General features: G+C 43.9%; 1 protein-coding gene across 3 annotated transcripts in view; it reads right to left on the reverse strand.

Annotated features, from left to right (window-relative positions):
• Positions 1 to 19,455, reverse strand: part of PIEZO2 (piezo type mechanosensitive ion channel component 2) — a 458,183-nt gene that overhangs the window by 68,614 nt on the left and 370,114 nt on the right. For all 3 annotated transcript variants that reach the window (XM_032875773.1, XM_032875772.1, XM_032875771.1), the window contains 9 exons: positions 14,756 to 14,932; positions 14,358 to 14,483; positions 12,733 to 12,933; positions 11,813 to 12,017; positions 11,590 to 11,691; positions 10,331 to 10,496; positions 5,807 to 6,050; positions 3,451 to 3,547; positions 2,212 to 2,371 (listed from right to left, as the gene is read on the reverse strand). In XM_032875773.1, the coding sequence (XP_032731664.1) occupies positions 2,212 to 2,371; positions 3,451 to 3,547; positions 5,807 to 6,050; positions 10,331 to 10,496; positions 11,590 to 11,691; positions 11,813 to 12,017; positions 12,733 to 12,933; positions 14,358 to 14,483; positions 14,756 to 14,932 (1,478 nt within the window). The remainder of the gene's footprint in view (positions 1 to 2,211; positions 2,372 to 3,450; positions 3,548 to 5,806; positions 6,051 to 10,330; positions 10,497 to 11,589; positions 11,692 to 11,812; positions 12,018 to 12,732; positions 12,934 to 14,357; positions 14,484 to 14,755; positions 14,933 to 19,455) is intronic.

A 19,455-nucleotide genomic window follows, 5' to 3' on the forward strand; every position in this document is an offset into this window, starting at 1 on the left:
CCTCCTGGTCTGAGCCACTGTCTTGGTCCTGGATCATTAGAGTAGTCACCTAACCTGTCCTGTGTCCTCCACAGTCCAGGCAGGGTGGGCTTCTGAAACATAGCTGTAACCTCATCATTCCCTGGCTTCTTCTTATCTGTGGGATTACTTCTAAAGTCATAAACATGGTTTATAAGGCCCCTGATAAGCAGACTGCTCCCTATCTCTCCAGCTAATTTGTCATCACTCGCTATCTTCACCTTCAAAATTCTGTGTTTAGCCACACTGAACTTCTCAGGGTTTCTTCATTAAAACTTCCCCTGGTAATTTCACTTGGGCTGTGTCCCCTGCCTCCCGCCTCTAATTCCTGTTCATCCCTCAGGCTGCAGCTTAGAACGGAAGGCTGCCTCGGTTCCTGCCCCTTGCAGGTGTTTATGTACCCTTGATATAATTCCCACAACTTCCTGAAGGTCCCCTACCATCACAGTAGTTACACAGCACGGTGACTGCTTGTTGATATGTCCCTCTTCCCACCAGCTTTCTGAGGGCAGGACCAAGCAGCCACCTTCTTGTTACACAGTAGGCAGAGAGCTTATCATTGAATGAATGAAGGTCTATTCTTTGGAAATTCTGTTTATTTTTAATACATGGCTTTTCTTTTTTTTTTAAGGATTTTATTTATTTATTTGACAGACAGAGATCACAATCAGGCAGAGAAGCAGGCGAGAAGGGGGAAGTGGGCTCCCTAAAGTGGGGTTCAATCCCAGGACCCTGAGATCACGACCAGAGGCTTAAACCACTGAGTCACCCAGGCGCCCCCAAGACATGGCTTTTCTTTTGCAGGCATGAATTGTGCTCTAAACCAAAGCTATTGGTTTCCATAATATGAGGAATATGTTTTCTAAATAACTGTGACAACTCCTAGGAAAGATGCTGGTTTACTATTATGTCCCGGATGTCGAAAGACCAAAAATGCTCAGAAGAAGGCAAAAAGACACATTTATCAGCACAAATACCAGCTGTTCTATGAGTTAATAAAATTACTATTAGGACAAGATAGCATGGACAAATCCCCAAAAAGAAAGAAAAAGAAATAAAAAAGGACAAGACACTGTGCTCTAATGAAACTGATGTCCTGTGTGTTAGAAAAACCATTATAATGGTAAATTCCTGGGTTATTTATTGTACGTAAAATGAAGTCATTGTTCATATGTATAGTGAGGGCCTAGGGTATCCCAAAACTCCTCAGATTAAATGTAGGTCCCCTACTGAAAATTCTTTCTACCGGCCTCCAAGTAAGTTAACAAAGGCCAGGAGTCGCGCCTCTATTAACTGACTTCTGCAATAAACATTTTGTTTATCCTGGCAGAGGAAAAGAAGAGTCTCTAGGAACACTGGCAGTATAAACAAAAGTGTGTTAGTCTAAACCACAAATCAAAATGATAGATTTTGGGGGATATTTCATATGATACAAGCTGATGTTTATCAGACTATTTAACACCACAGATCAGATGGGATCTAGTGAGGCCAGTGTTTCTGAGACAGGCAGAGCAGGCTAGGGTACTATAACCTGATCTCAATGGGCAGTTTCTTCCCAGTCTTTCCCCCGAAACCTATAAGATCAGAGCAAAATTGAAAAAGGGGTGGATAGAGATTAAGAAGAAGATGGTAGTAAGGGAATAGAACCAGTGGCCCAGAGAAAAAAATCAGATCATTGGGGAACAAAGATTGAAAGGATGGGAAGGATAAGAAAAGATAGATCAGGGAGTTTAGAATGAGCCTGGAGTATCACAGTCTTCAACCTGAGGTCTGAAAAATAATACATAATTGTGTTTTTCTCTATTTTCTGGAGTATCTTCTAAACACAGAGTCAGAGAAGAAGAGTGTGGACTAATCTCTAGACCAACATGGCCTGTGGTTACTGCTTTGGCTGAGGCCAGAATGACCTGCTTCTAGTGAGTGGTCTGTGCGCTGAGGGCTCTAGACGACCCATCTGTCTTTGACTTTCCATAGCGTCCCAGATCTTTGTAAGTGTAACTTGGTGCCAAAGACTTTCTTGTTTATTTTAGGTTTTAAAGGCCTTGTGCTAAACCTTTCTTGGACTGGTTTTCCTAGAAGGAATTTCTTAATTTCTTAGGAGTTCTCCAGGCAAGCTCAGGCAACAGCACTGCACAATGTTACTTCCAGACAGATTTTTTAAGAGAAACCACTCGATTCCATGGCCCAACCTACCTTGAGGCCAGGATCTGGGAAGCTTTTATATCAGCTACAACATGTAGGAAATAGTAACTCATGAAAACTCTTCTCTGCAGCAGAAGGAAGGCAAAACATATGCTGTCCCAAATAATTCCTGCTTCACCACTGGGTAGTTTGCATGAGGAATCATCATCAGCTGGGGTAAAAAAGTAGGAAAAAAAAATTAAAATTAACATCCATTTTCATTGTTATTTTATAATATCTGTGGTATGATCAGGCTTGGGGAATCCCACAGGCATAGGAGCAAATTCCTGATGCATGGGTGCATTTATTTATAAGCAAAGATACAGGTTTCAAATCCAATATCAACCTTGACTTATAAGAATGACCACAAATGACCTTGTGGCACAGGAGGGTCTCTTTGCCAGGGATGGTTCCTGAGTGCTTCTCTCAGTGGGAGAGAGCTCTCTTTCTTCCTGAACAAGGGCCATGGAGAAATAATGTCTGTATGTCCCAACACCAAAGGCAATGCTCTGATATAAACAAACAAACAAAAACAAAAAACAAAAATACCTCTTCTGGGAATGGCGATTCGGGCTAATCAGAAGTATAGTCTATTAGAAGAAAAGGTATCAACAGACATCTTATTCCTAAATCAGAACAAATTCCCAGTTACTCTTCATTGTGGGCAAAGCATAGCCTGGATTGGAAGCCACTGTGGGGAGAATGTCATGGTCAAGTTGCCCCCATTCTGGGCACCATGGAGGACCAAGCACAGTATTGTCCCAGGTTGTGGTGCAAGAGGCAGAGGAGGGAAATGGAACCTTCTGGAACTGCAGAGACCCTGAAGGTCCTCCCAGTTGTTTTTCTGAGTCTGAAGCTCCCCGAGCTTCCTGGGGAGAGAAGGACCTGAAAGCCAGAGGAACTCTGACAACCCAGGATTCCAGTGGCAACCACCACATGCCTATGGCCTTCTGTAACTCTTCCTAATGTAACTCGAAGAAGTTTGGGGAGTTATAATGGGCCACACATAGTCTCCAGACCAGCCCAGAGTCTGAGAAGTTTTCAGAGGATGATCAAAGTTGTCTGGAGTAGGAGCACTTCATTATGGACAATAGATTTGTAATGAACTACAGTCCTGTTGCCTCCATCTAGAGGTTGAATTTGCTGTCACTGTTTTCTCTTTATGTGCTTTGGCCCATTTTTAAAATTAGAACAATACAATCGTCCTTCCTTCTCTGTCCTTCCACTTTCAGATCTGCTTTGCATACTTACGCATTTTATAGCCTTTGACGGTACAGGCCAGGCTGAAGGCTTGGATCAACCAGCAACTATTTTGAACCAATTGTTCAATGTATCCACATGCCCCTATCTGAAAAACAAATGGGAGTGGCAAATTGTGAAACTCTGTGCCCAGAAAAGGAGGCTGATGCTTTGTGATCCTAGTCTGTGTAAGAATTCACAAAGTCTCCGTGCCAACAGATCTAGGAGGCACCTGTAGAACCTCAACTCTCAGTCACCATGGGATAGTGCATTTGATGCTTTGGGATCACCATGATTTCCTGGGGGAAAATAAACCCCATGAGTAAAGAGAGATCTTTAGTGTGATGATTTCAGCACTTAGAAGTACCCATCTTTTCATAGAGAAAATCATGGACTCCGGTAGGAACAAGCCAAACTCTGATATCAAATGGGTGAACAATGACACCCCCCCTCAGAACTTTGATTTCCGTACAGTTATTTTCTTACACAATTGGACAAATTAAACTTATGCTGTTTGCCAGGAGATCATCACAAACACTAGCTGTACAGCGTAGTTCTTAGAATAGGAAAAGAGCTTGCGTTTTGAGGCTCTTTTGGCCAATTCTCTGGGCAAAGGAATATTCTTCATTGATTGGCATGTCGTTGTCTCTCCCATAACAATGATTTATGTTAAGTTCACATGCTGAGGGGGAAGAAGTTTAAACAGACAACCATTGCAAGCTAATACATAAAGGTGATGGCTGAACTATGTGTATTTCCTGGGAACATGTGAGGTAGGAGGATATACTTGGAAGTTGCTCCCAAGTTAAAAGTTATTCAACCTGAGTTCCTGCACCCATTGGAACATGCTCTTCACATGACCATCTCTGCCCTACATGGCCATGCTTTTGTTTGGGTTCTCTATGTTAGGCATGTCCTCCTCTCTTTGTCTCTCTGAACACCCTTGAGTCTGGTTTTCAAGTCTCCGATCAGTTCAAATGGCATCACCTCCAGGAAGTCTATTCCCGGTTCATTCAGGCAAGGTATGAGGCACTCCTTTTTTTGTTTTGGTTTCCTAAAATGTTGTGATAATTAGCTTTTATGGACCACATTATAATTACTAATAAGCAGGCATGTCTTCCCCCTTAGAACATGAGTTCCTTAGGGTAAAACCTGCAGGCAATACTATATCTAGTTCTTGGAGACAAAAATAGTGCCTAGCAAGTCTACAATATAGGCTTACAGGATCAAAGAATGAATGAACGAATGGACTTTGTAGCCATACGTTTCCAGGATTGGTTATAGGAATCAGCCTCTGGCAACAGATCCCTCACCATCAGACTGGCCATTGAATGAAATGGTGTTCTGTTGTTCTCTCTGTCCAAGAACCTTCAATACTACCCTCAATATAAATAAATATTGGGGGGAGGGTAAAATTGCTGCATAAGAATCACTTTTACTATCAACTGATCTTAGACGGAATTTTAATGTCTTAGACAAAATAAATGACTCAAATACATATTCATGGTGACACAGACTTGGCTCTTGAGGACCTCTAAACACAGAAATACCCGTGCCAAAAGAAAGAAAAAATAAATGCCTCCATGGTAGACTTGCTAGGTGAGCTCATCTTTCAGTAACCAGGAAGGTGAGAAGCAGGAAGCTATTAGCTCAGTAATGCACTCTCAGTACCCGGGAGCAGCAGGTCCAAGGATTAACTTTGACTTAGAGCCAGCGAGAGATGTATGAACTCCTTCAGCTCATGAAAGGTTATTGTTTAATTTCCCGAAACAGTAAATAACTTAGAAGGTGTCTCTAGAGTCCAAAGGATTTTATGCAATCCTGGGATGACTAGTGGGCCATGTGAGTTACCTGCTAGGTCAGGGGGGAACATGGTGCCCCAGGACTTGGCTATTTAATAGCAGAGCAACTAAATTTTGTAGAGGAAGGACACGTGTTTTACCCTTACCCTTTACTGGCTTATACTTTCATAATTCTTTCCAGGTAAGCCAACATATCAGTTTGAAAGAGATTCAATGACTTATTCAGCTCATAAATGGGCCAGTTGGTAGCACAAAGTGTGAATGGTGACAGATGATCCCTCAGAAGAGATGGGATGTTGACTTGCAAATACATTTTAGAATGTATTCCTACAACTCCCCGTCCTCCTGTCATGTGACTTTGAGATGGCGGAAGTGAGCAAACGGGACTCTGCTTAATGTGGCAGCACAAGAGTAATAATGGTTCTCTGAATCCTGACTTTGCATCATCTTACTTGGGGCTTTTAAGAGAGGAGTGTGACCGGCAAGTGGGCTTTTAATAACCACTGAGTGGGCTGTTTACTCTTGTGCTAAAACCGCAAATGTGTTACGCATTGGGAGGTACTTACTGACAGTATGTTTTTCATTGTAATCACGAACACATTGTAGGCAATCAGCCAGTCCCAATAGCGCAGGATACTCTTGATGGGTTTCAGCAGCAGATCGCCCCCAAAGAGCAGGAAATAGAAACAGGCCACCAAGTAACCCATGCAGAAGATGCTGATCCTGGTTGTCCCCGTGATGAAGATGATGGTGAGGACAAACCAGAAGAGGTAGCTGAAGATGATCACCTTGGACATGTCTAAGTAAGATCTGGAAACAAAACCGAACCATCAGAGGACAACACTCATAACCAGACAGACAAAAAATTAAGGCAGGAGATTCCACGGTAAGGAGGGAAAGAGTTTGTACTGTCCATTTGACTCAATATGGAAGCGCTTTCCAGTCATATTGTGAGTTTTGTACTCATCTTTCACTTAACACTGCCTCGTCTATAGGAAATCCGCACCCAGTTGGTAAGAGACGAATAAGTAAGTGGTGAAAACACTTATTAGTGTCTTATTTGGGCCAGATTTCCCACACACAGCAGCATCTTCTGCCTACTACTAGAGTACTCAAAATTCCTCGCTGTCTTCTCATAGGAAGCACGAACAATGGTATGGCGGGGGAAGTCTAAGATACAGATAGATGTCTTCCCGAGAGAGAACAGAATGAACTAGAAACTGACAGATAAAACAATCTGTGTTACATCGAAGGCCTTACTGGAGATGGAAATCCCTCGTTGACGATGAGAACCCATTCTCACAAAGCACACACAGCCACGGTGGGACTTGGAGGCTTTAATCTAACACTCTTGTCTTTGGATGGCCCTGGGGTGAAGTCAAGATGCCTTTTTTGGGGGGAGTGATGTCTCCCTATGACGTTCGTGATGAGAGGTGAGGGAGAACTGAGGTCAGTCACTATGCAACAAGTAGCAGCTTCTGGGAGCTTCTGAGCATGGGTCACTGACAGCCAAGTGTAGTGGTACCTACAAGCCAAGACCCATCTGTGTTGGCTTAATTACATGTTTATCTTGGAGATTTTCTTTGGTTGTTTCTCCTCACAGGTAAGGAGAGAAGCAGAGCAGAACCAACTGTGGGTCAGTTATTTGATAATGACTTGTTATTTTATAAGAGTTAATAAGCAACATTTTGATACAAAATAAATTACACTGCTCAGCCTCATTACGGAAAGCTGTTCCTAAAAGGTACATTGTCGGGTAAGCAAGCTTTTTTGAACTTTACTCTTTAGGGAGTAAAATATTCAATCCCTTAAAATGCTTTCATGAAATTTCCCTCTCAAATTTATTTCACCTTTCTTTGATATCATAGTTGAAGGAGAATGAATACAATGTCAGGATTTTTCAGCATCCCAGGAACATCGCTGGTGAAATCAGTGATCATTTGAGATGTAATATCGGGATGCCCACAGGGCCGCCTTCTTCTTTTCTTCTTCCTTTTTTTTTTTTTTTAAGATTTTATTTATTTATTTGACACAGAGAGACACAGCGAGAGAGGGAACAAAAGCAGGGGGAGTGGGAGAGGGAGAAGCAGACTTCCCGCTTAGCAGGGAGCCCGATGCAGAGCTCGATTCCAGCACCCTGGGATCATGACCTGAGCCAAAGGCAGATGCTTAACGACTGACCCACCCAGTCACCCCCCCACCAACAGCTTTCTGATGTGTGTGTGTGTCTGTGTGTGTGTGTGTGTGTGTGTGTGCATGCGTGCACACTTTGGAGGCAGCAGACTCGGCCTGCTGGCATTTTGTGAATGTGTGTGTAGAAACGTGTGTGTTAGTACAACACGTGCTTTCTGTGGATTTCCCTTCCTTGCCCACAGCTGGCTATTCCTACTCCTGGCGCCCCAGCCTCAGGAATCACTTGAGCCGCTTCAGGCTCAGAAATCACAAGATCAAGCTTGAAAGTCACATGAAAAACAGCAATCAAGGGGCCCTGGAGAGGAGCCCCTGCGCACATTGAATGTGTCCTGGGGACATGGAGTGAGGAAGAGCTGCCTTCAAGAGCTGTAGAAGAGCGCCAACCCACAGAGAGGGCGCGTGGGATGCCGCGCCTCCCACGGCAAAGTGGTCACTTGCTTCCCACTCACAGTCGTGTTGTGTGACAGGTTACTGCCTGAAACGCACTTTTGTGGCAGTCCTCATTGAGACACGGAGCTAAAACCTTGAAATAATTCGAGTTTTCAAAGACACCGCTCTAAAAATCAGGGGTACACTGTTTTCGAGTTTCGGGCTTTTCATAAATACAGTACACAGTTGCATACTTGTCTTTCTCCAACTTTGCACACTGATGTGATAAAATAATTCATTTTGTTCTAGATTTCCTGTCGCTGTGAATTGTTCAAAGTATGTCTGATTCACGGTAAAGTGTAAACATATGTTGTGAACGATTTCTTGGGGATTTTACTGTCTTGCCTTCAGATAAATACTTTTTTGGGCATGGGCAGCTCAGTTGGTTAAGTGTCTGCTTTTGGCTCAGGGTGTGATCCCGCAGTCCTGAAATCAAGTTCTACATGACGCTCCCTGCTCAGTGAGGAGTCTGCTTCTCCATCTGCTCTCCTGACCATGTTCTCGCTCTCAAAGAAATAAATAAAATCTTAAAGGAAAAAAACCCCTAATCTTCCTCCCTTTATGATAGGGAAAAAGATCAGCTGCACTGATATTTTCTCTTAGTATTATAGAGAAGAGATAAAAAGTGAAAGTCTTACATTATATTATTGTTTAGTGTGCCTTAACCCTAAAAGAATGTTTAGTTCTACATAGCTTATCATTTTATTTCTTGTTTTATTTTTAATTTTCATTTTTTTTAAGATTTTACTTATTTGACAGAGAGAGAGAGAGAGAGAGAGAGAGAGAAAGCACAAGCAGGGGGAAGGGCAGAAGCAGAGGGAGAAGCAGACTCCCCACTGGGCATGGAGCCTGATGTGGGGCTCGATCCTAGGACCCTGAGATGAGGGCCTGAGCCAAGGGCAGATGCTTACACAACTGAGCCACACAGGCACCCCTAACTTACCATTTTATCAATTTTTTATTTTTTAAAGATTTTATTATTTGTCTGAGAGAGAAAGTAAGTGATGGAGAGAGAGAAGCAGATACCCCACTGAGCGGGGAGACAGACACAGGGCTTGGTCCCTAGACTCTGGGATCATGACCTGAGTGGAAGGTAGGTACTTAACTGACTGAGACACCCAGGCACCCCACCTCACTTATCGTTTTAAAGAAAATTCACTTATTGGTTTGTTCCATACATGCTGAGCTCTTAGGTCACTGAGAGGCACAGAAGGGCCTCGGCACCCAGGTTTTGGAGCTAGGTCGGTTGGGTTCAAATCCTTGCTCAGCTTCCTCACCTGCAAAATGGTGATAATGATAGCTCATAGGTGATCATTTGGGTAAGAGGGCTTCATCTATGTAAAGCACTTGGAACGGAGGGTGGCACACAGCAACTGTCCAATAACTGTCACTACTAACAGGACCCTATGTGTTGTAGGCCAACAACCATTGGCAAGGATGGGGGACAGGCATGCGCACAAAAGTAAGGTAGAAATGAACTTTGCCCTAAGCTGTCTATATTTCATGGCAGGGTAGGGGGAAGTGGGGGGATCAAGTTCTTCAAATAACAATCCCCTGCAAACACGATACTCTGGGACTCAGAAGCCGGGGAGCAAATCTCAGGTGAGGAGAGACACATTGGCTGGCTCAGGACTGATCTCCATGCTGCACACTGTCACGCAGCTTCTCCCAGGTGGGACTGTGGACCTGGAGGGTAGATGCTAACTTGTGAGGATCAGGGAGTCTGGAGGTGCAGGGCTGGTGAGGAGACACAAACAATCCCACCAGCCCTTCTGACCCCGACCGCAGGGGACAGAGCTGGATTGTGATTGCTAACGGTGGAGGCGGGGGTGTCGGCCATGACTGAGGAGCAGGTGAGAAAAAGCACGAAGACTTGGGAACCCAGAGAACACAGAAGGAACACAGAGTGAGAAATTCAGTCAGGTTTCAACACAAACTCTGCTGAGGGGACAATCGGGCTGCCAAGGTAAGCTGCCACCAGACTGCAGAGGAAAGAAGAGGATGGAGAAGTTGCTGCAAGGGGAACCAGCATACCTGAGGGGACAGCACACAAAGGGAGTGACAGCAGGGGACAGGCTGTGGTTCCCAGGCCGCCACAGTGCCCACTGAATATGGAGGACCAGGAGGAGGACAGGGGAAGGGAAAGAGGGCGAGGAATGGGGATCAGGATGGACAGAGATGAGGAGGTGGAGGAACAGAAGATAAAGATGGAGGGGTCTCTGCTGGGGCACCAAGAGGCAGAATCACATTTGTGAGGGAAGAAGTGGAGGGAAACTGAGAGCAAATGTGTGGTCCATGATGAGAAAGGCAGAACCAGATCTGTAATTCAAAGTCTCAGTCGCTTGACCACCAAACCCTCTGTCTGCCAGTTTCCAAAAAATGGTGGAGAGAGAACCAGAAGTGGAGCTAATGTCCTCCGGGTGACCTGTGCACACAAAGCGGCTTTGGCCCCATGCAGCCACGCTCACCTGCAGTGGATGAAATCCGGCACCGGGTTATGCTGGCTGAAGGAGGCCGCGTCCAGGTTCATGCAGATCTCCACGTTGTCCCCTGCCATGATGCGCACCGCAGCCTTGTTTTCATCCTCGAAAATCTGCCTTTGCAAGGAGGCACACAGGAGCAGCATGAAGTCATCTGGCAGGACAGAGAGATCATGGAGTCACCTTCTTCTCTTCTGGGTTTCCATGATGCAGCAAACAGCCCCCACAAGGGAGGAGCCACTCCCTCCCCAGCTCCTCAGTGCATCACATTCCCAAAGTTCCCAACATACAGTTCTCCCTGGATTCCAATCTAGGGGCCAAATCCCACCTTGCCCGCCATGGAAGATGTAAGGTGTGGGGGAGCACAGATGGGGGGAGCACAAGTATTAGGTGATAATTCCTAGCCTCGTGACTTTCTTATGGGATAATGTTTATTTGCATTTATCTCCCACCAAAATTTTGAGGAAGCCAGTTGAATGTACTTCCCCATCTTTATCTTCTTCCTTGTGGTAGAGCCAGGAACTTGTGGCTTTCTTCATCCTCTCCATCCCCCATTGTATTTGTAACCGGACACTTCCCAGAGTGGGTGGGGCAGTGAAGGCAAGGAGTGGAGGTGAAGATCATGGCCGGTTATGGGCAGGCAGCCTCCCATACATTAAACCTGAGTGTATGGAGGCAGCATGGTCCCTCTGGAGGTGACCTTCTTGTCTTAGGTGCAACTGCTTTAACCTTGGGATCATCAGCTGCCCTTGGAAGGGCCAGGGGCTACAGCCTCATGCTCGAACGTCTGCATCGTGGGTAGCACATTCCTAGCTTCCACAGTCTTAGCATTAGCTTTGGTCTGTCCGCAGTGGCAGCGTGAAAGATCTACTTTGCAAAAAACGGGGCCTCCCTCCACAGTTTACCTTCTAGAAGGTGGATAAGTAGAGGTGTGTGTGTGTATGTGTGTGTGTGTTGGGGGGGCAGTTGGAGAGTGTGTGTGTGTGTGTGTGTGTGTGTGTGTGTTGAGAGATAACATTATGGAAGTAGAGATGGTATTTCCAATGTTTACTCATTAATTTTGCAAATGGAATAGGGCCAGTAGAAGCCATTAAGGACTTGTGATATTAATGCATCAAGACAAGCTTTTTCATGATCACCAAGTATACTGGAGGAAGCAAGGGCACTAAAACAGAGCCCACAAAGAAGGAGCAGCAAAGAGGAAACCAAACCCCAGCGCTCTGCGGCCCTGTGACTCCAACACTTACAGACAAGAAACACGGGGTTGGGCCGCACGATGAAGTCTGGGAAGTACAGCCACTTTATGATGTTGTCGTTGAAGCTAGCCCCCTTGAACCTCCACGGGTAATCTGCAGGGACGGAAGTGGCAAAGAGAGAAATCAATACGCTTCTTCCCTGCCCTCGTCCCAACTGTCCATGGCACAAGGGCTGATCACTAGAGCGGCCAGCTCCTGGGAGGGGCCCACGCACCTCTGCAAGGGGCTGCAGGGATGCCGATGCAGATGAAGTACTGGAAGGTGATGATGCAGGCCAGGAAGCAACAGTACTTGGGCCAGATCTCCGCAATGGCCTTTCTTCTGCGCCGGTACAAGACAGCGATCAGCCAGCAGGCGTGAATCATGGCATAGAAATCCATTCGCTGGCCAATTACGTTAACTGACATTAGGAAACAGGTCTGTGTAAGGATGAAAAGAGGCAAAGAAAAAATCGGGTTTACAGGGAAGGGGAGTGGTGTCACCTGTTAGCCCTGTGTAGGTGGCTCAGAGACCTGCACTGCTGAAGAGTGGGGGCGGGGGGGTCTGTCTGTGCATGTTCACCAGGTCTTGCCTCGGTGGGGTGTCTTACAGCATGAAGACTGAAATCTTCTATAAGTTACTTCCAAGGTCATTACTGTGAATAAGAACCTCTTCAAATTGTGGAGAGAATATAGCTACGATCTCTTCATGAAGCCTCACTATTCCAAATTCTTTCTATAAAGAGGCAGGCAGTGCCACAACCATTTCAGGTCAAACCAGTTCATTTTGGCACAAGTTAAACTCTCAGAATGCACAAAACACAGAAAAGATTTGTAATACGTTAAAGAAGACAGTGAGAATTACCAAATGATATCCACGCATGTACAAGGCTACAGAGACCTAGAGAGGCCAAGTTCACTGGGGCAGAGTAGGGAGCACTGGCCTTGGTCTTAGAAAACTTCCAACAAGGCCAGGTGAACCCTTCAGTAGAATGTCCTCTTGCTGGAATTGTGGGGGGGAACAGTCATCACATCACGGAGATGGACCAGTAAGCTCTAGTGGCCTACTGGCCTAAAAACAGCAACGGGGATTTTCATAGAAAAAAGAAAACAAAAACAAAAACAAAAAACAACCCACGTCAGCAAGGAAACTCACCTCCAAACCAAACTTGTAGAAGAAGTAATTTATGAAATATTTGGCACAATTAATAAGTCCATCATCTAGATGGAGTCTTGTAATGTCATGAAAGATGGTTTTAGACACAGGGGCTGTGAGGTTGTTTCGACCTCGATAGTATTCCTGATGGCGGTAAATTGTAACCTCAAAGGCCAGAATGGCCAGCATCAGGAGATGATTCTACAAAGCAAGAAAACACAGTCGTGAAGCCAAACGCTTTAGCTCGGTCACTTTAAGCAACCCCCATAGTCAATCCTTTTTTTCTCTATTTTTGGTGTCTAAAAAAACAATGCTTATAAAATCCCACCTCTACAGAAATATTGCATTCAATGTTCATTTTCCCTATGGCATAGTAACAAGGTGGAGAAACTTGCATTGTGCCAATCAGGATAATTTCTGGGATGCTGGGATCTAGAATCTCTAGAAAGAAGGCCGGTGATGTTCATTCCTGTTTCCGGGAAAGTACACTAGCCACAGGAAGATGCAGGGACCAGCTGCCTTGGGAAGGTGATCCAACCTTACTTGCAACTCAAAGTGCAAAAGGGTACAGGGCCATCTGGGAAACCGACGAAGCTGTAGGGGAAATCTTTCAACACATCAGAAATCTGGCTAGAGAGAGCCAGGGACTGACAAGCATGCTGCTGACCATAACGTAATCATCATAATAATGAAAATAGTTCATGTTGATGGCACCCCATGGGCCTTACACCATTCTGATTGCTCTTTTCAAATATCAGTTGGTTTTATCCTTATAACCGTTCTTGATGGTGGGCGGCATTTATCTGGCTGCAACTGATGTGTGACATATGAGGAAAAAAATGAGAAAGCGACCCACAAAAAAATGGGATGTTTAATACTTTGAAAAATTCTGGTGTTGAGTAAAAATGCTTTATTTCTAAGGGTTTCTGTTGGTGTGGTGTGAAGACCACTTAGATTATCCATCAGAGTAAAACGGGAACGGTCTGAAGTATGTCGCTCTCGTTATGTTTGTTTTGACTATTTGCAAAGTTTCTTTTCAAAGACAGGTTGTTAAAATCTGTATTACCTCTAATGATAACTAGCTGGAATTCAATTGAAAACCTGAAGAAAAAAAATGTATTACTTTTCAACATAATATAGTTCCTTTATTCAGCATTGTGGAGAAACAATTTAGATAGCAAACATTTCTCCTAATGCTCTACCTGTTTCTAAGGAATAATCACTGTAGACAGTTTGGTATATTTTACTCAATATTTTTCTCTGCATCTAGAAGAAAGCACGCCATGCAGGGTGTACTGAAATTTGTCCTTTCTTTTAAAAAAAAGTTAATATATTTTGGACGTCTTTCAACATCTCACATTATCAATCCACCTCAATCTTTTAGTGGTTATATAATATCCTAGTGAATATATTTGTCAGACTTTATTCAATTAATCCCAAACTCCTCGATCAATTTCTTTTCAGCACAATGGGACACTGACGGTAATGTCTAATCATTCGTTTTTGACTCCAAATGTCACATAAAAATGCAAGGTTATGATCAGTTGTGATATCAGAGTTCTCAAGGCAAAGGAGGTCAGGTGTTAACTGTGCAGAGGCTCAGGTGAGTACAAAGGAGGCCTTACCCTCAGGTAGACAAGCAGAGGGGAAGACTTCCTCAGGCCCACCCATTCTGTTGGGTCAATAGGAGCGCTGTAGAGCTGAGACTTGTTCAGCTGGTGGATGGGTATATTTGTCTGGTTTTCATTTGGCTGAAAAGAAGAGAATGAAGAGTTAAAAAGAAATGGTTGCCCAGATTGGAAGAGTTCAGATTTTTCTCCTCAACCTTTGCACAAATGGACACAGTGGGACTGGGAGGGAAAGCTCCACTTCAGAGGGGAAGAGGACTAGGGCCAGGATATATCCAACATGGCAGAGGTGACTGAGGGGCTGGTCAGAATGTGCTTGAGGGTGAGGGTTCCCCAATATCTGTGTCACTTCCCTAAAGACCAGTCAAGAAAATTCCCCTATCTTCAAGGCTCACCAAGGAACAGTTGACAGAAAAGTTCTCGGGCTTAATGGTTTGCAGCTGGTACAACATTTTGCAAACGATGATCACACACGTCCAGACAGTGCAGACACTCGAAGCGAGACGGCGCAGCTTGGCGTATGGCAGAGCAAAAGCCCAAGAAATCAAGAATACATAGTTGAACAGAGACACCTGAAAACATAAAAATCAGAAATGGGGATAAAAAATACATAACACGATACAACAGCCATGAAATGTGGCAACTCGATTTAATCAGTTCGGCAAAGTCTGATTGAGTTCCCGGCATGTATGAGGCATTGCCCTATGTGTGTGTGTGTGTGTGTGTGTGTGGTCTTATACGGTGGAAAGATACATAACCAGGTAATGTAAATATAACGTAGCAGAGGGTCAGTGATAGATGGAACAGGTTCCTGTGAGAAGACCCAGAAGGGCTCCTTGGCCCCATATGGAGCTTCCAGAACATTTTCTGGAAGGGATACTACCTGAGCTGGGCCTTGAAAGATGCAGAAAGCTAGCCAGGACAAGAAGGTGAGAAGTGTATTCCAGGTAAAGGACGTATAGGTATAGGTACAGGCAGGAAAGCATGACGGAGCACGGAAGGGACAGGTGACCACAAACAACGGGAAATTCTGGAGTTACATGGATGAATGGCAGCACTAAAGGAGGCTGGAGATTCAGCTGGGAGCCACACTTTATGGACCTTTTTGAAATCATGCTGTGGCCTTGGAACCCTCTGCGTGGAAAATAGAGAGTTAAAACTTCCCAGCAAAAATCTTAAGGAAGGATTTTCATTTTGTTGAAATAAGTAGAACTAAAGAATGGAGATGCATCCATGGGGGTTCAGTGAGAGGTTGGACACCCGGTCATGGCTGCTGCCAGGAGAACCTGACCAGGGCCCAGCTAGGGCCACGGAGCAGAAATGGGAAGGAGTCACGGATTTGAGATGAGAAATAAAACTAGATGGAGCCGTTGACTGGTTGGTTGGATGGTGGTGGTGGCTGGGGTACAGAAGGGGGTGCAAAGAACGCCTCCCAGGTTTCTGACTTGGGAGCCAGAGCCCTGAGACAATGACAGTAACCCTACTGACACAGGATCTTGGTGGGGGTGGGGAGCAGGTATAAAGAGGGAAGTCTGTGACTACAACTTGGTTTTAGACTCTGTGTGTGTTTATCGATCGGGGAAATGTCCAATCATTTCCAGTGGATCTTCACAGCCAACAGTTCATGGAACAATATAGAAGCAGACCCTTCTTACTCATCCACGGAAAACACTCATGGGATTCAAATAATGATTAATATAAGATCCGGATATTGTTAAGATAATGTCTTAAGAGCATTTCATATTATCAGCATGAATTAATTAACATTAATAGCACACAGTCAGTTGATAAAATTCCACATGTTGCCAGGGCTATGCACTGTGGGCTATAAAAAGTATGGTCACCTGATTGGCTGGCAAAACTACACAACAAGAAAGGAGGAGTCTCCAGGATAGTATTTAATTCTGTAATTTAGAAGCCACTACTTTTCTACTTAACTACTCATCACTGTCCAGGCAGGAACCTCTCTGGGAATGAAGCCCTGAGGTATTAGGGTAATAAGAACTGCATTTAAGAATTAATTAAGGAGGAAAGAAATACCACCTTGTGAACTCTACCACATTCACAAACACAATAAATGTTACCTTTGAACACAGTATTTTGATTGGCTAAATGACTCTTCCTTAGTCATTGGCTAAAGTCATGTTAACTGGGATATTAAAACACATTTCTTTTCTCTTCAATGAATTCTGTAAGCCTATTAAAGCTACTATGAAATTAAGTGTCTTGTTATTCCTTTTAGTATGCATTGAAGGCACTGGGCATAAAAATAGCACAATGAAGTCACATAGAACTCTTTATCTTTTGAGTGTTAGAGAAAGATATATTTTAAGAAGTCCTAACTAGGTCCAAGGTAGCATATCCTGTGTGGATCTCTGGCCTCAAGAAACACATGGGTAGTGCCAGGGAGAACTGTGTAGACAGCTTGTGACAATAGGGTGGAGGGACAGTGTCTGCCTGGGCTGAGACCAGCTGTATGGGAGCATGGGGTTGATCAGCTGGTCCAGGGTTAGGGAAGAATACCCAATGGGCTTTTGATCTAAACTAAGGCTGGAGGGACAAATAGTAGATATCCAGACAAGGGAATTGCAGGTGTGAGACCTTTTAACAAGGGAGAACATGGGATGGATATCCTTGGAGTAACAAGTGGCTTACCATGAGAGTAGTGTGATCAGGGTCCCTTCAGAGGGCTGCTTTGGAATCCACCTAGGCTAGGGTGTCTAGGAAAGAAAGTGGCGAAGGGGTCCAGCTCTGGATTGTGAGGGTCCTGTAGCTCATGCCTGTGAGGACCGGAGAGCTGTTCAAAGTTTTTGAGTCGAGGATTAACGTGATTATATCTATGCAGTGGAAAGACTCTTCTGGCTGGCTGATGGAATCCATATAGGTAGGAGAAGAGATTGGGGCAGTGTTGGGCATCTGGTAGAGTGATCTAAAAGAGAAATGTGTGGAGGTAGGCAGTTCAGTTTTAGAGATATTGAAGGTGTTTTGGGGAATTCAAGGATGAGGTCATGCCCAGCTGTCACTTGGAGATGTGAGCCTGGAGTTCAAAGACCAGATGGGATGAAGACATAGATTTACAATTCTTGCATGTAGATAGTGAATGAATCACAGGCACCCATGAGACCACCCACAGAGTGTCTAGAATCAGAAAAGGGACTGCAGTTAGAATGTAGAGAAGAGAGGAGTTGGTAGGAAGAGAAAGTGCCCATGAATGAGGCAGACGGGAGGGGCCAGGGAAGTGTGCTGTTTTGGAAGACCACAGAAGCTCTTCGAGGACAAGGAAATTATTGTCAACCTCAAATGTCATAGAGAATCAAGTAAAAGGAGGCCTAAATAGCATCCGTGAGGTGGGAAAACACAGACTTGGAGAAGCACCATACTTCATCCAACATAAACATGGTTGATGGTGGACTTATCCTTTCCCTGATGGTGGGAGTCTCGTGGAATGTACTTAAAAAACTTACAAAAGGCAAATATCTGGGCCCCAGCCAATATCTGATGAATCAGAATTTCTAGGGAACTAGTTGGTCATCCATGCAGCTAACACGTGTCCAGGTGATTCTTATTATCAAGAAATTTGGGGAAGTAATTTTATGCCATATGCTTTCCTCACAAAACACTTTTCCATAAATTGTCACTTTCTCTGAATATAAACTTGTAAGGTTTGAGACCATCGCCTTGAGAGAGGAGCCCCTGAGAACTGTGGTCCCCACTGTGTGTTGGCCCAGCGGGCCTCCTCCCTCAGAGCACCCGCAGCCTCAGAGCCTGCTTCCACAGTACGAACATGCATGACACGCCCCTGTCTTGCACCCACAACCCTCCTGGGGATGTCTCTAATGTGACTTTGGTTTCTTGTACCAGCCATGACCATCAGACCGTGAGCCAAGGCAAGAAATGTGGCTTCCATGCCTTTGTGTTAAATTTAGCACAGTATAAGCATTCAATTTATTGTAATTTAAGTTTAAGTGCATGATTAAGCTAAATGAATGATTAGTGAGACTGAAGATAATAACAAAACATCAACTGGCATGTAGGGTAAATCTCAAGCTTGCAAAGATATTTTATTTCTTTCCTTCAGCCAGTAAACCGTTACTGAGCTGACACAGTTGACCAGGTCCCATAGGAGCTGCTCAGGATACTAGAAAAAGGTGCGATCCCTTCCTCAAAGAGTAACCCAGTCTCTCAGAGCTTTCTTGAAATTAGAAACATAGTTGCATATAAAAAAGAGGACAGTGTTTTTTATATATATATATATATATTTTTTATATATACCATAAATAATTATATATAACATATATAACATAAATTACTATATATAAATAAATATATATTATAAAAGTATAAGTAAATATTATAAGTAAAAATTACTATATGTAATAAATAAATATTATAAATAAATAAAATTACTATATATTATAAATAAACATATATTATAAATAAATATATAATAAATTTATTAAACATAAATAAATTACCATATATATTATAAATAAACATATACACACATATATGCATATGTATCCACTATATATATGTGTATATATATATATATATTTAAAATCTAGGTCCTTCTAAAGTGGTGTCCCTCTGGTAAGAGATACTGATGTAAAAGAAAGGCCTCTGTACTAAATTCCTTCTCATGGTCTCTTCTTCCTCAGATGCCCATGAAGATAACCTTATAAAGGTTTAATGTTTGACCCCACAATGACCTGAGAAATGACTCTGAAAGTTCGTGAAAACAAGCAGCCTGCTGATGACCTTAAATAAGGATGAGGATTTCACTGGGTTTGTTGACTTTGTTCTCATTTTGCCATTTACTGATAGCAATTTTTGAGAAAGGCTATCTTTTTTACCAACCAAAATTAATAAGCTATGAATGGAAACTATATGGAACAAATGGCATCAGTGACAGGCTTCTTTGGTTGAGGATGAGCCAAGCCTTCAAAGCAGAAGAGGTCCCTGAAGGTATAAATCAGCACTTTAGAGGTGCACAGTGTTGGGGCTGCTGGTCACAGGTGAACACTGCCCCTGGAATTGTGTGGCCTAGCTTCCTTCCTGCCTGCATCCAATGTGAAATCCTAGACACTTGTGTTTG

The sequence above is a fragment of the Lontra canadensis genome, unplaced genomic scaffold, assembly GCF_010015895.1.
Source record: "Lontra canadensis isolate GAN:19392208 unplaced genomic scaffold, GSC_riverotter_1.0 scaffold57, whole genome shotgun sequence".
In the NCBI taxonomy this organism is placed as follows: Eukaryota; Metazoa; Chordata; class Mammalia; order Carnivora; family Mustelidae; genus Lontra; species Lontra canadensis.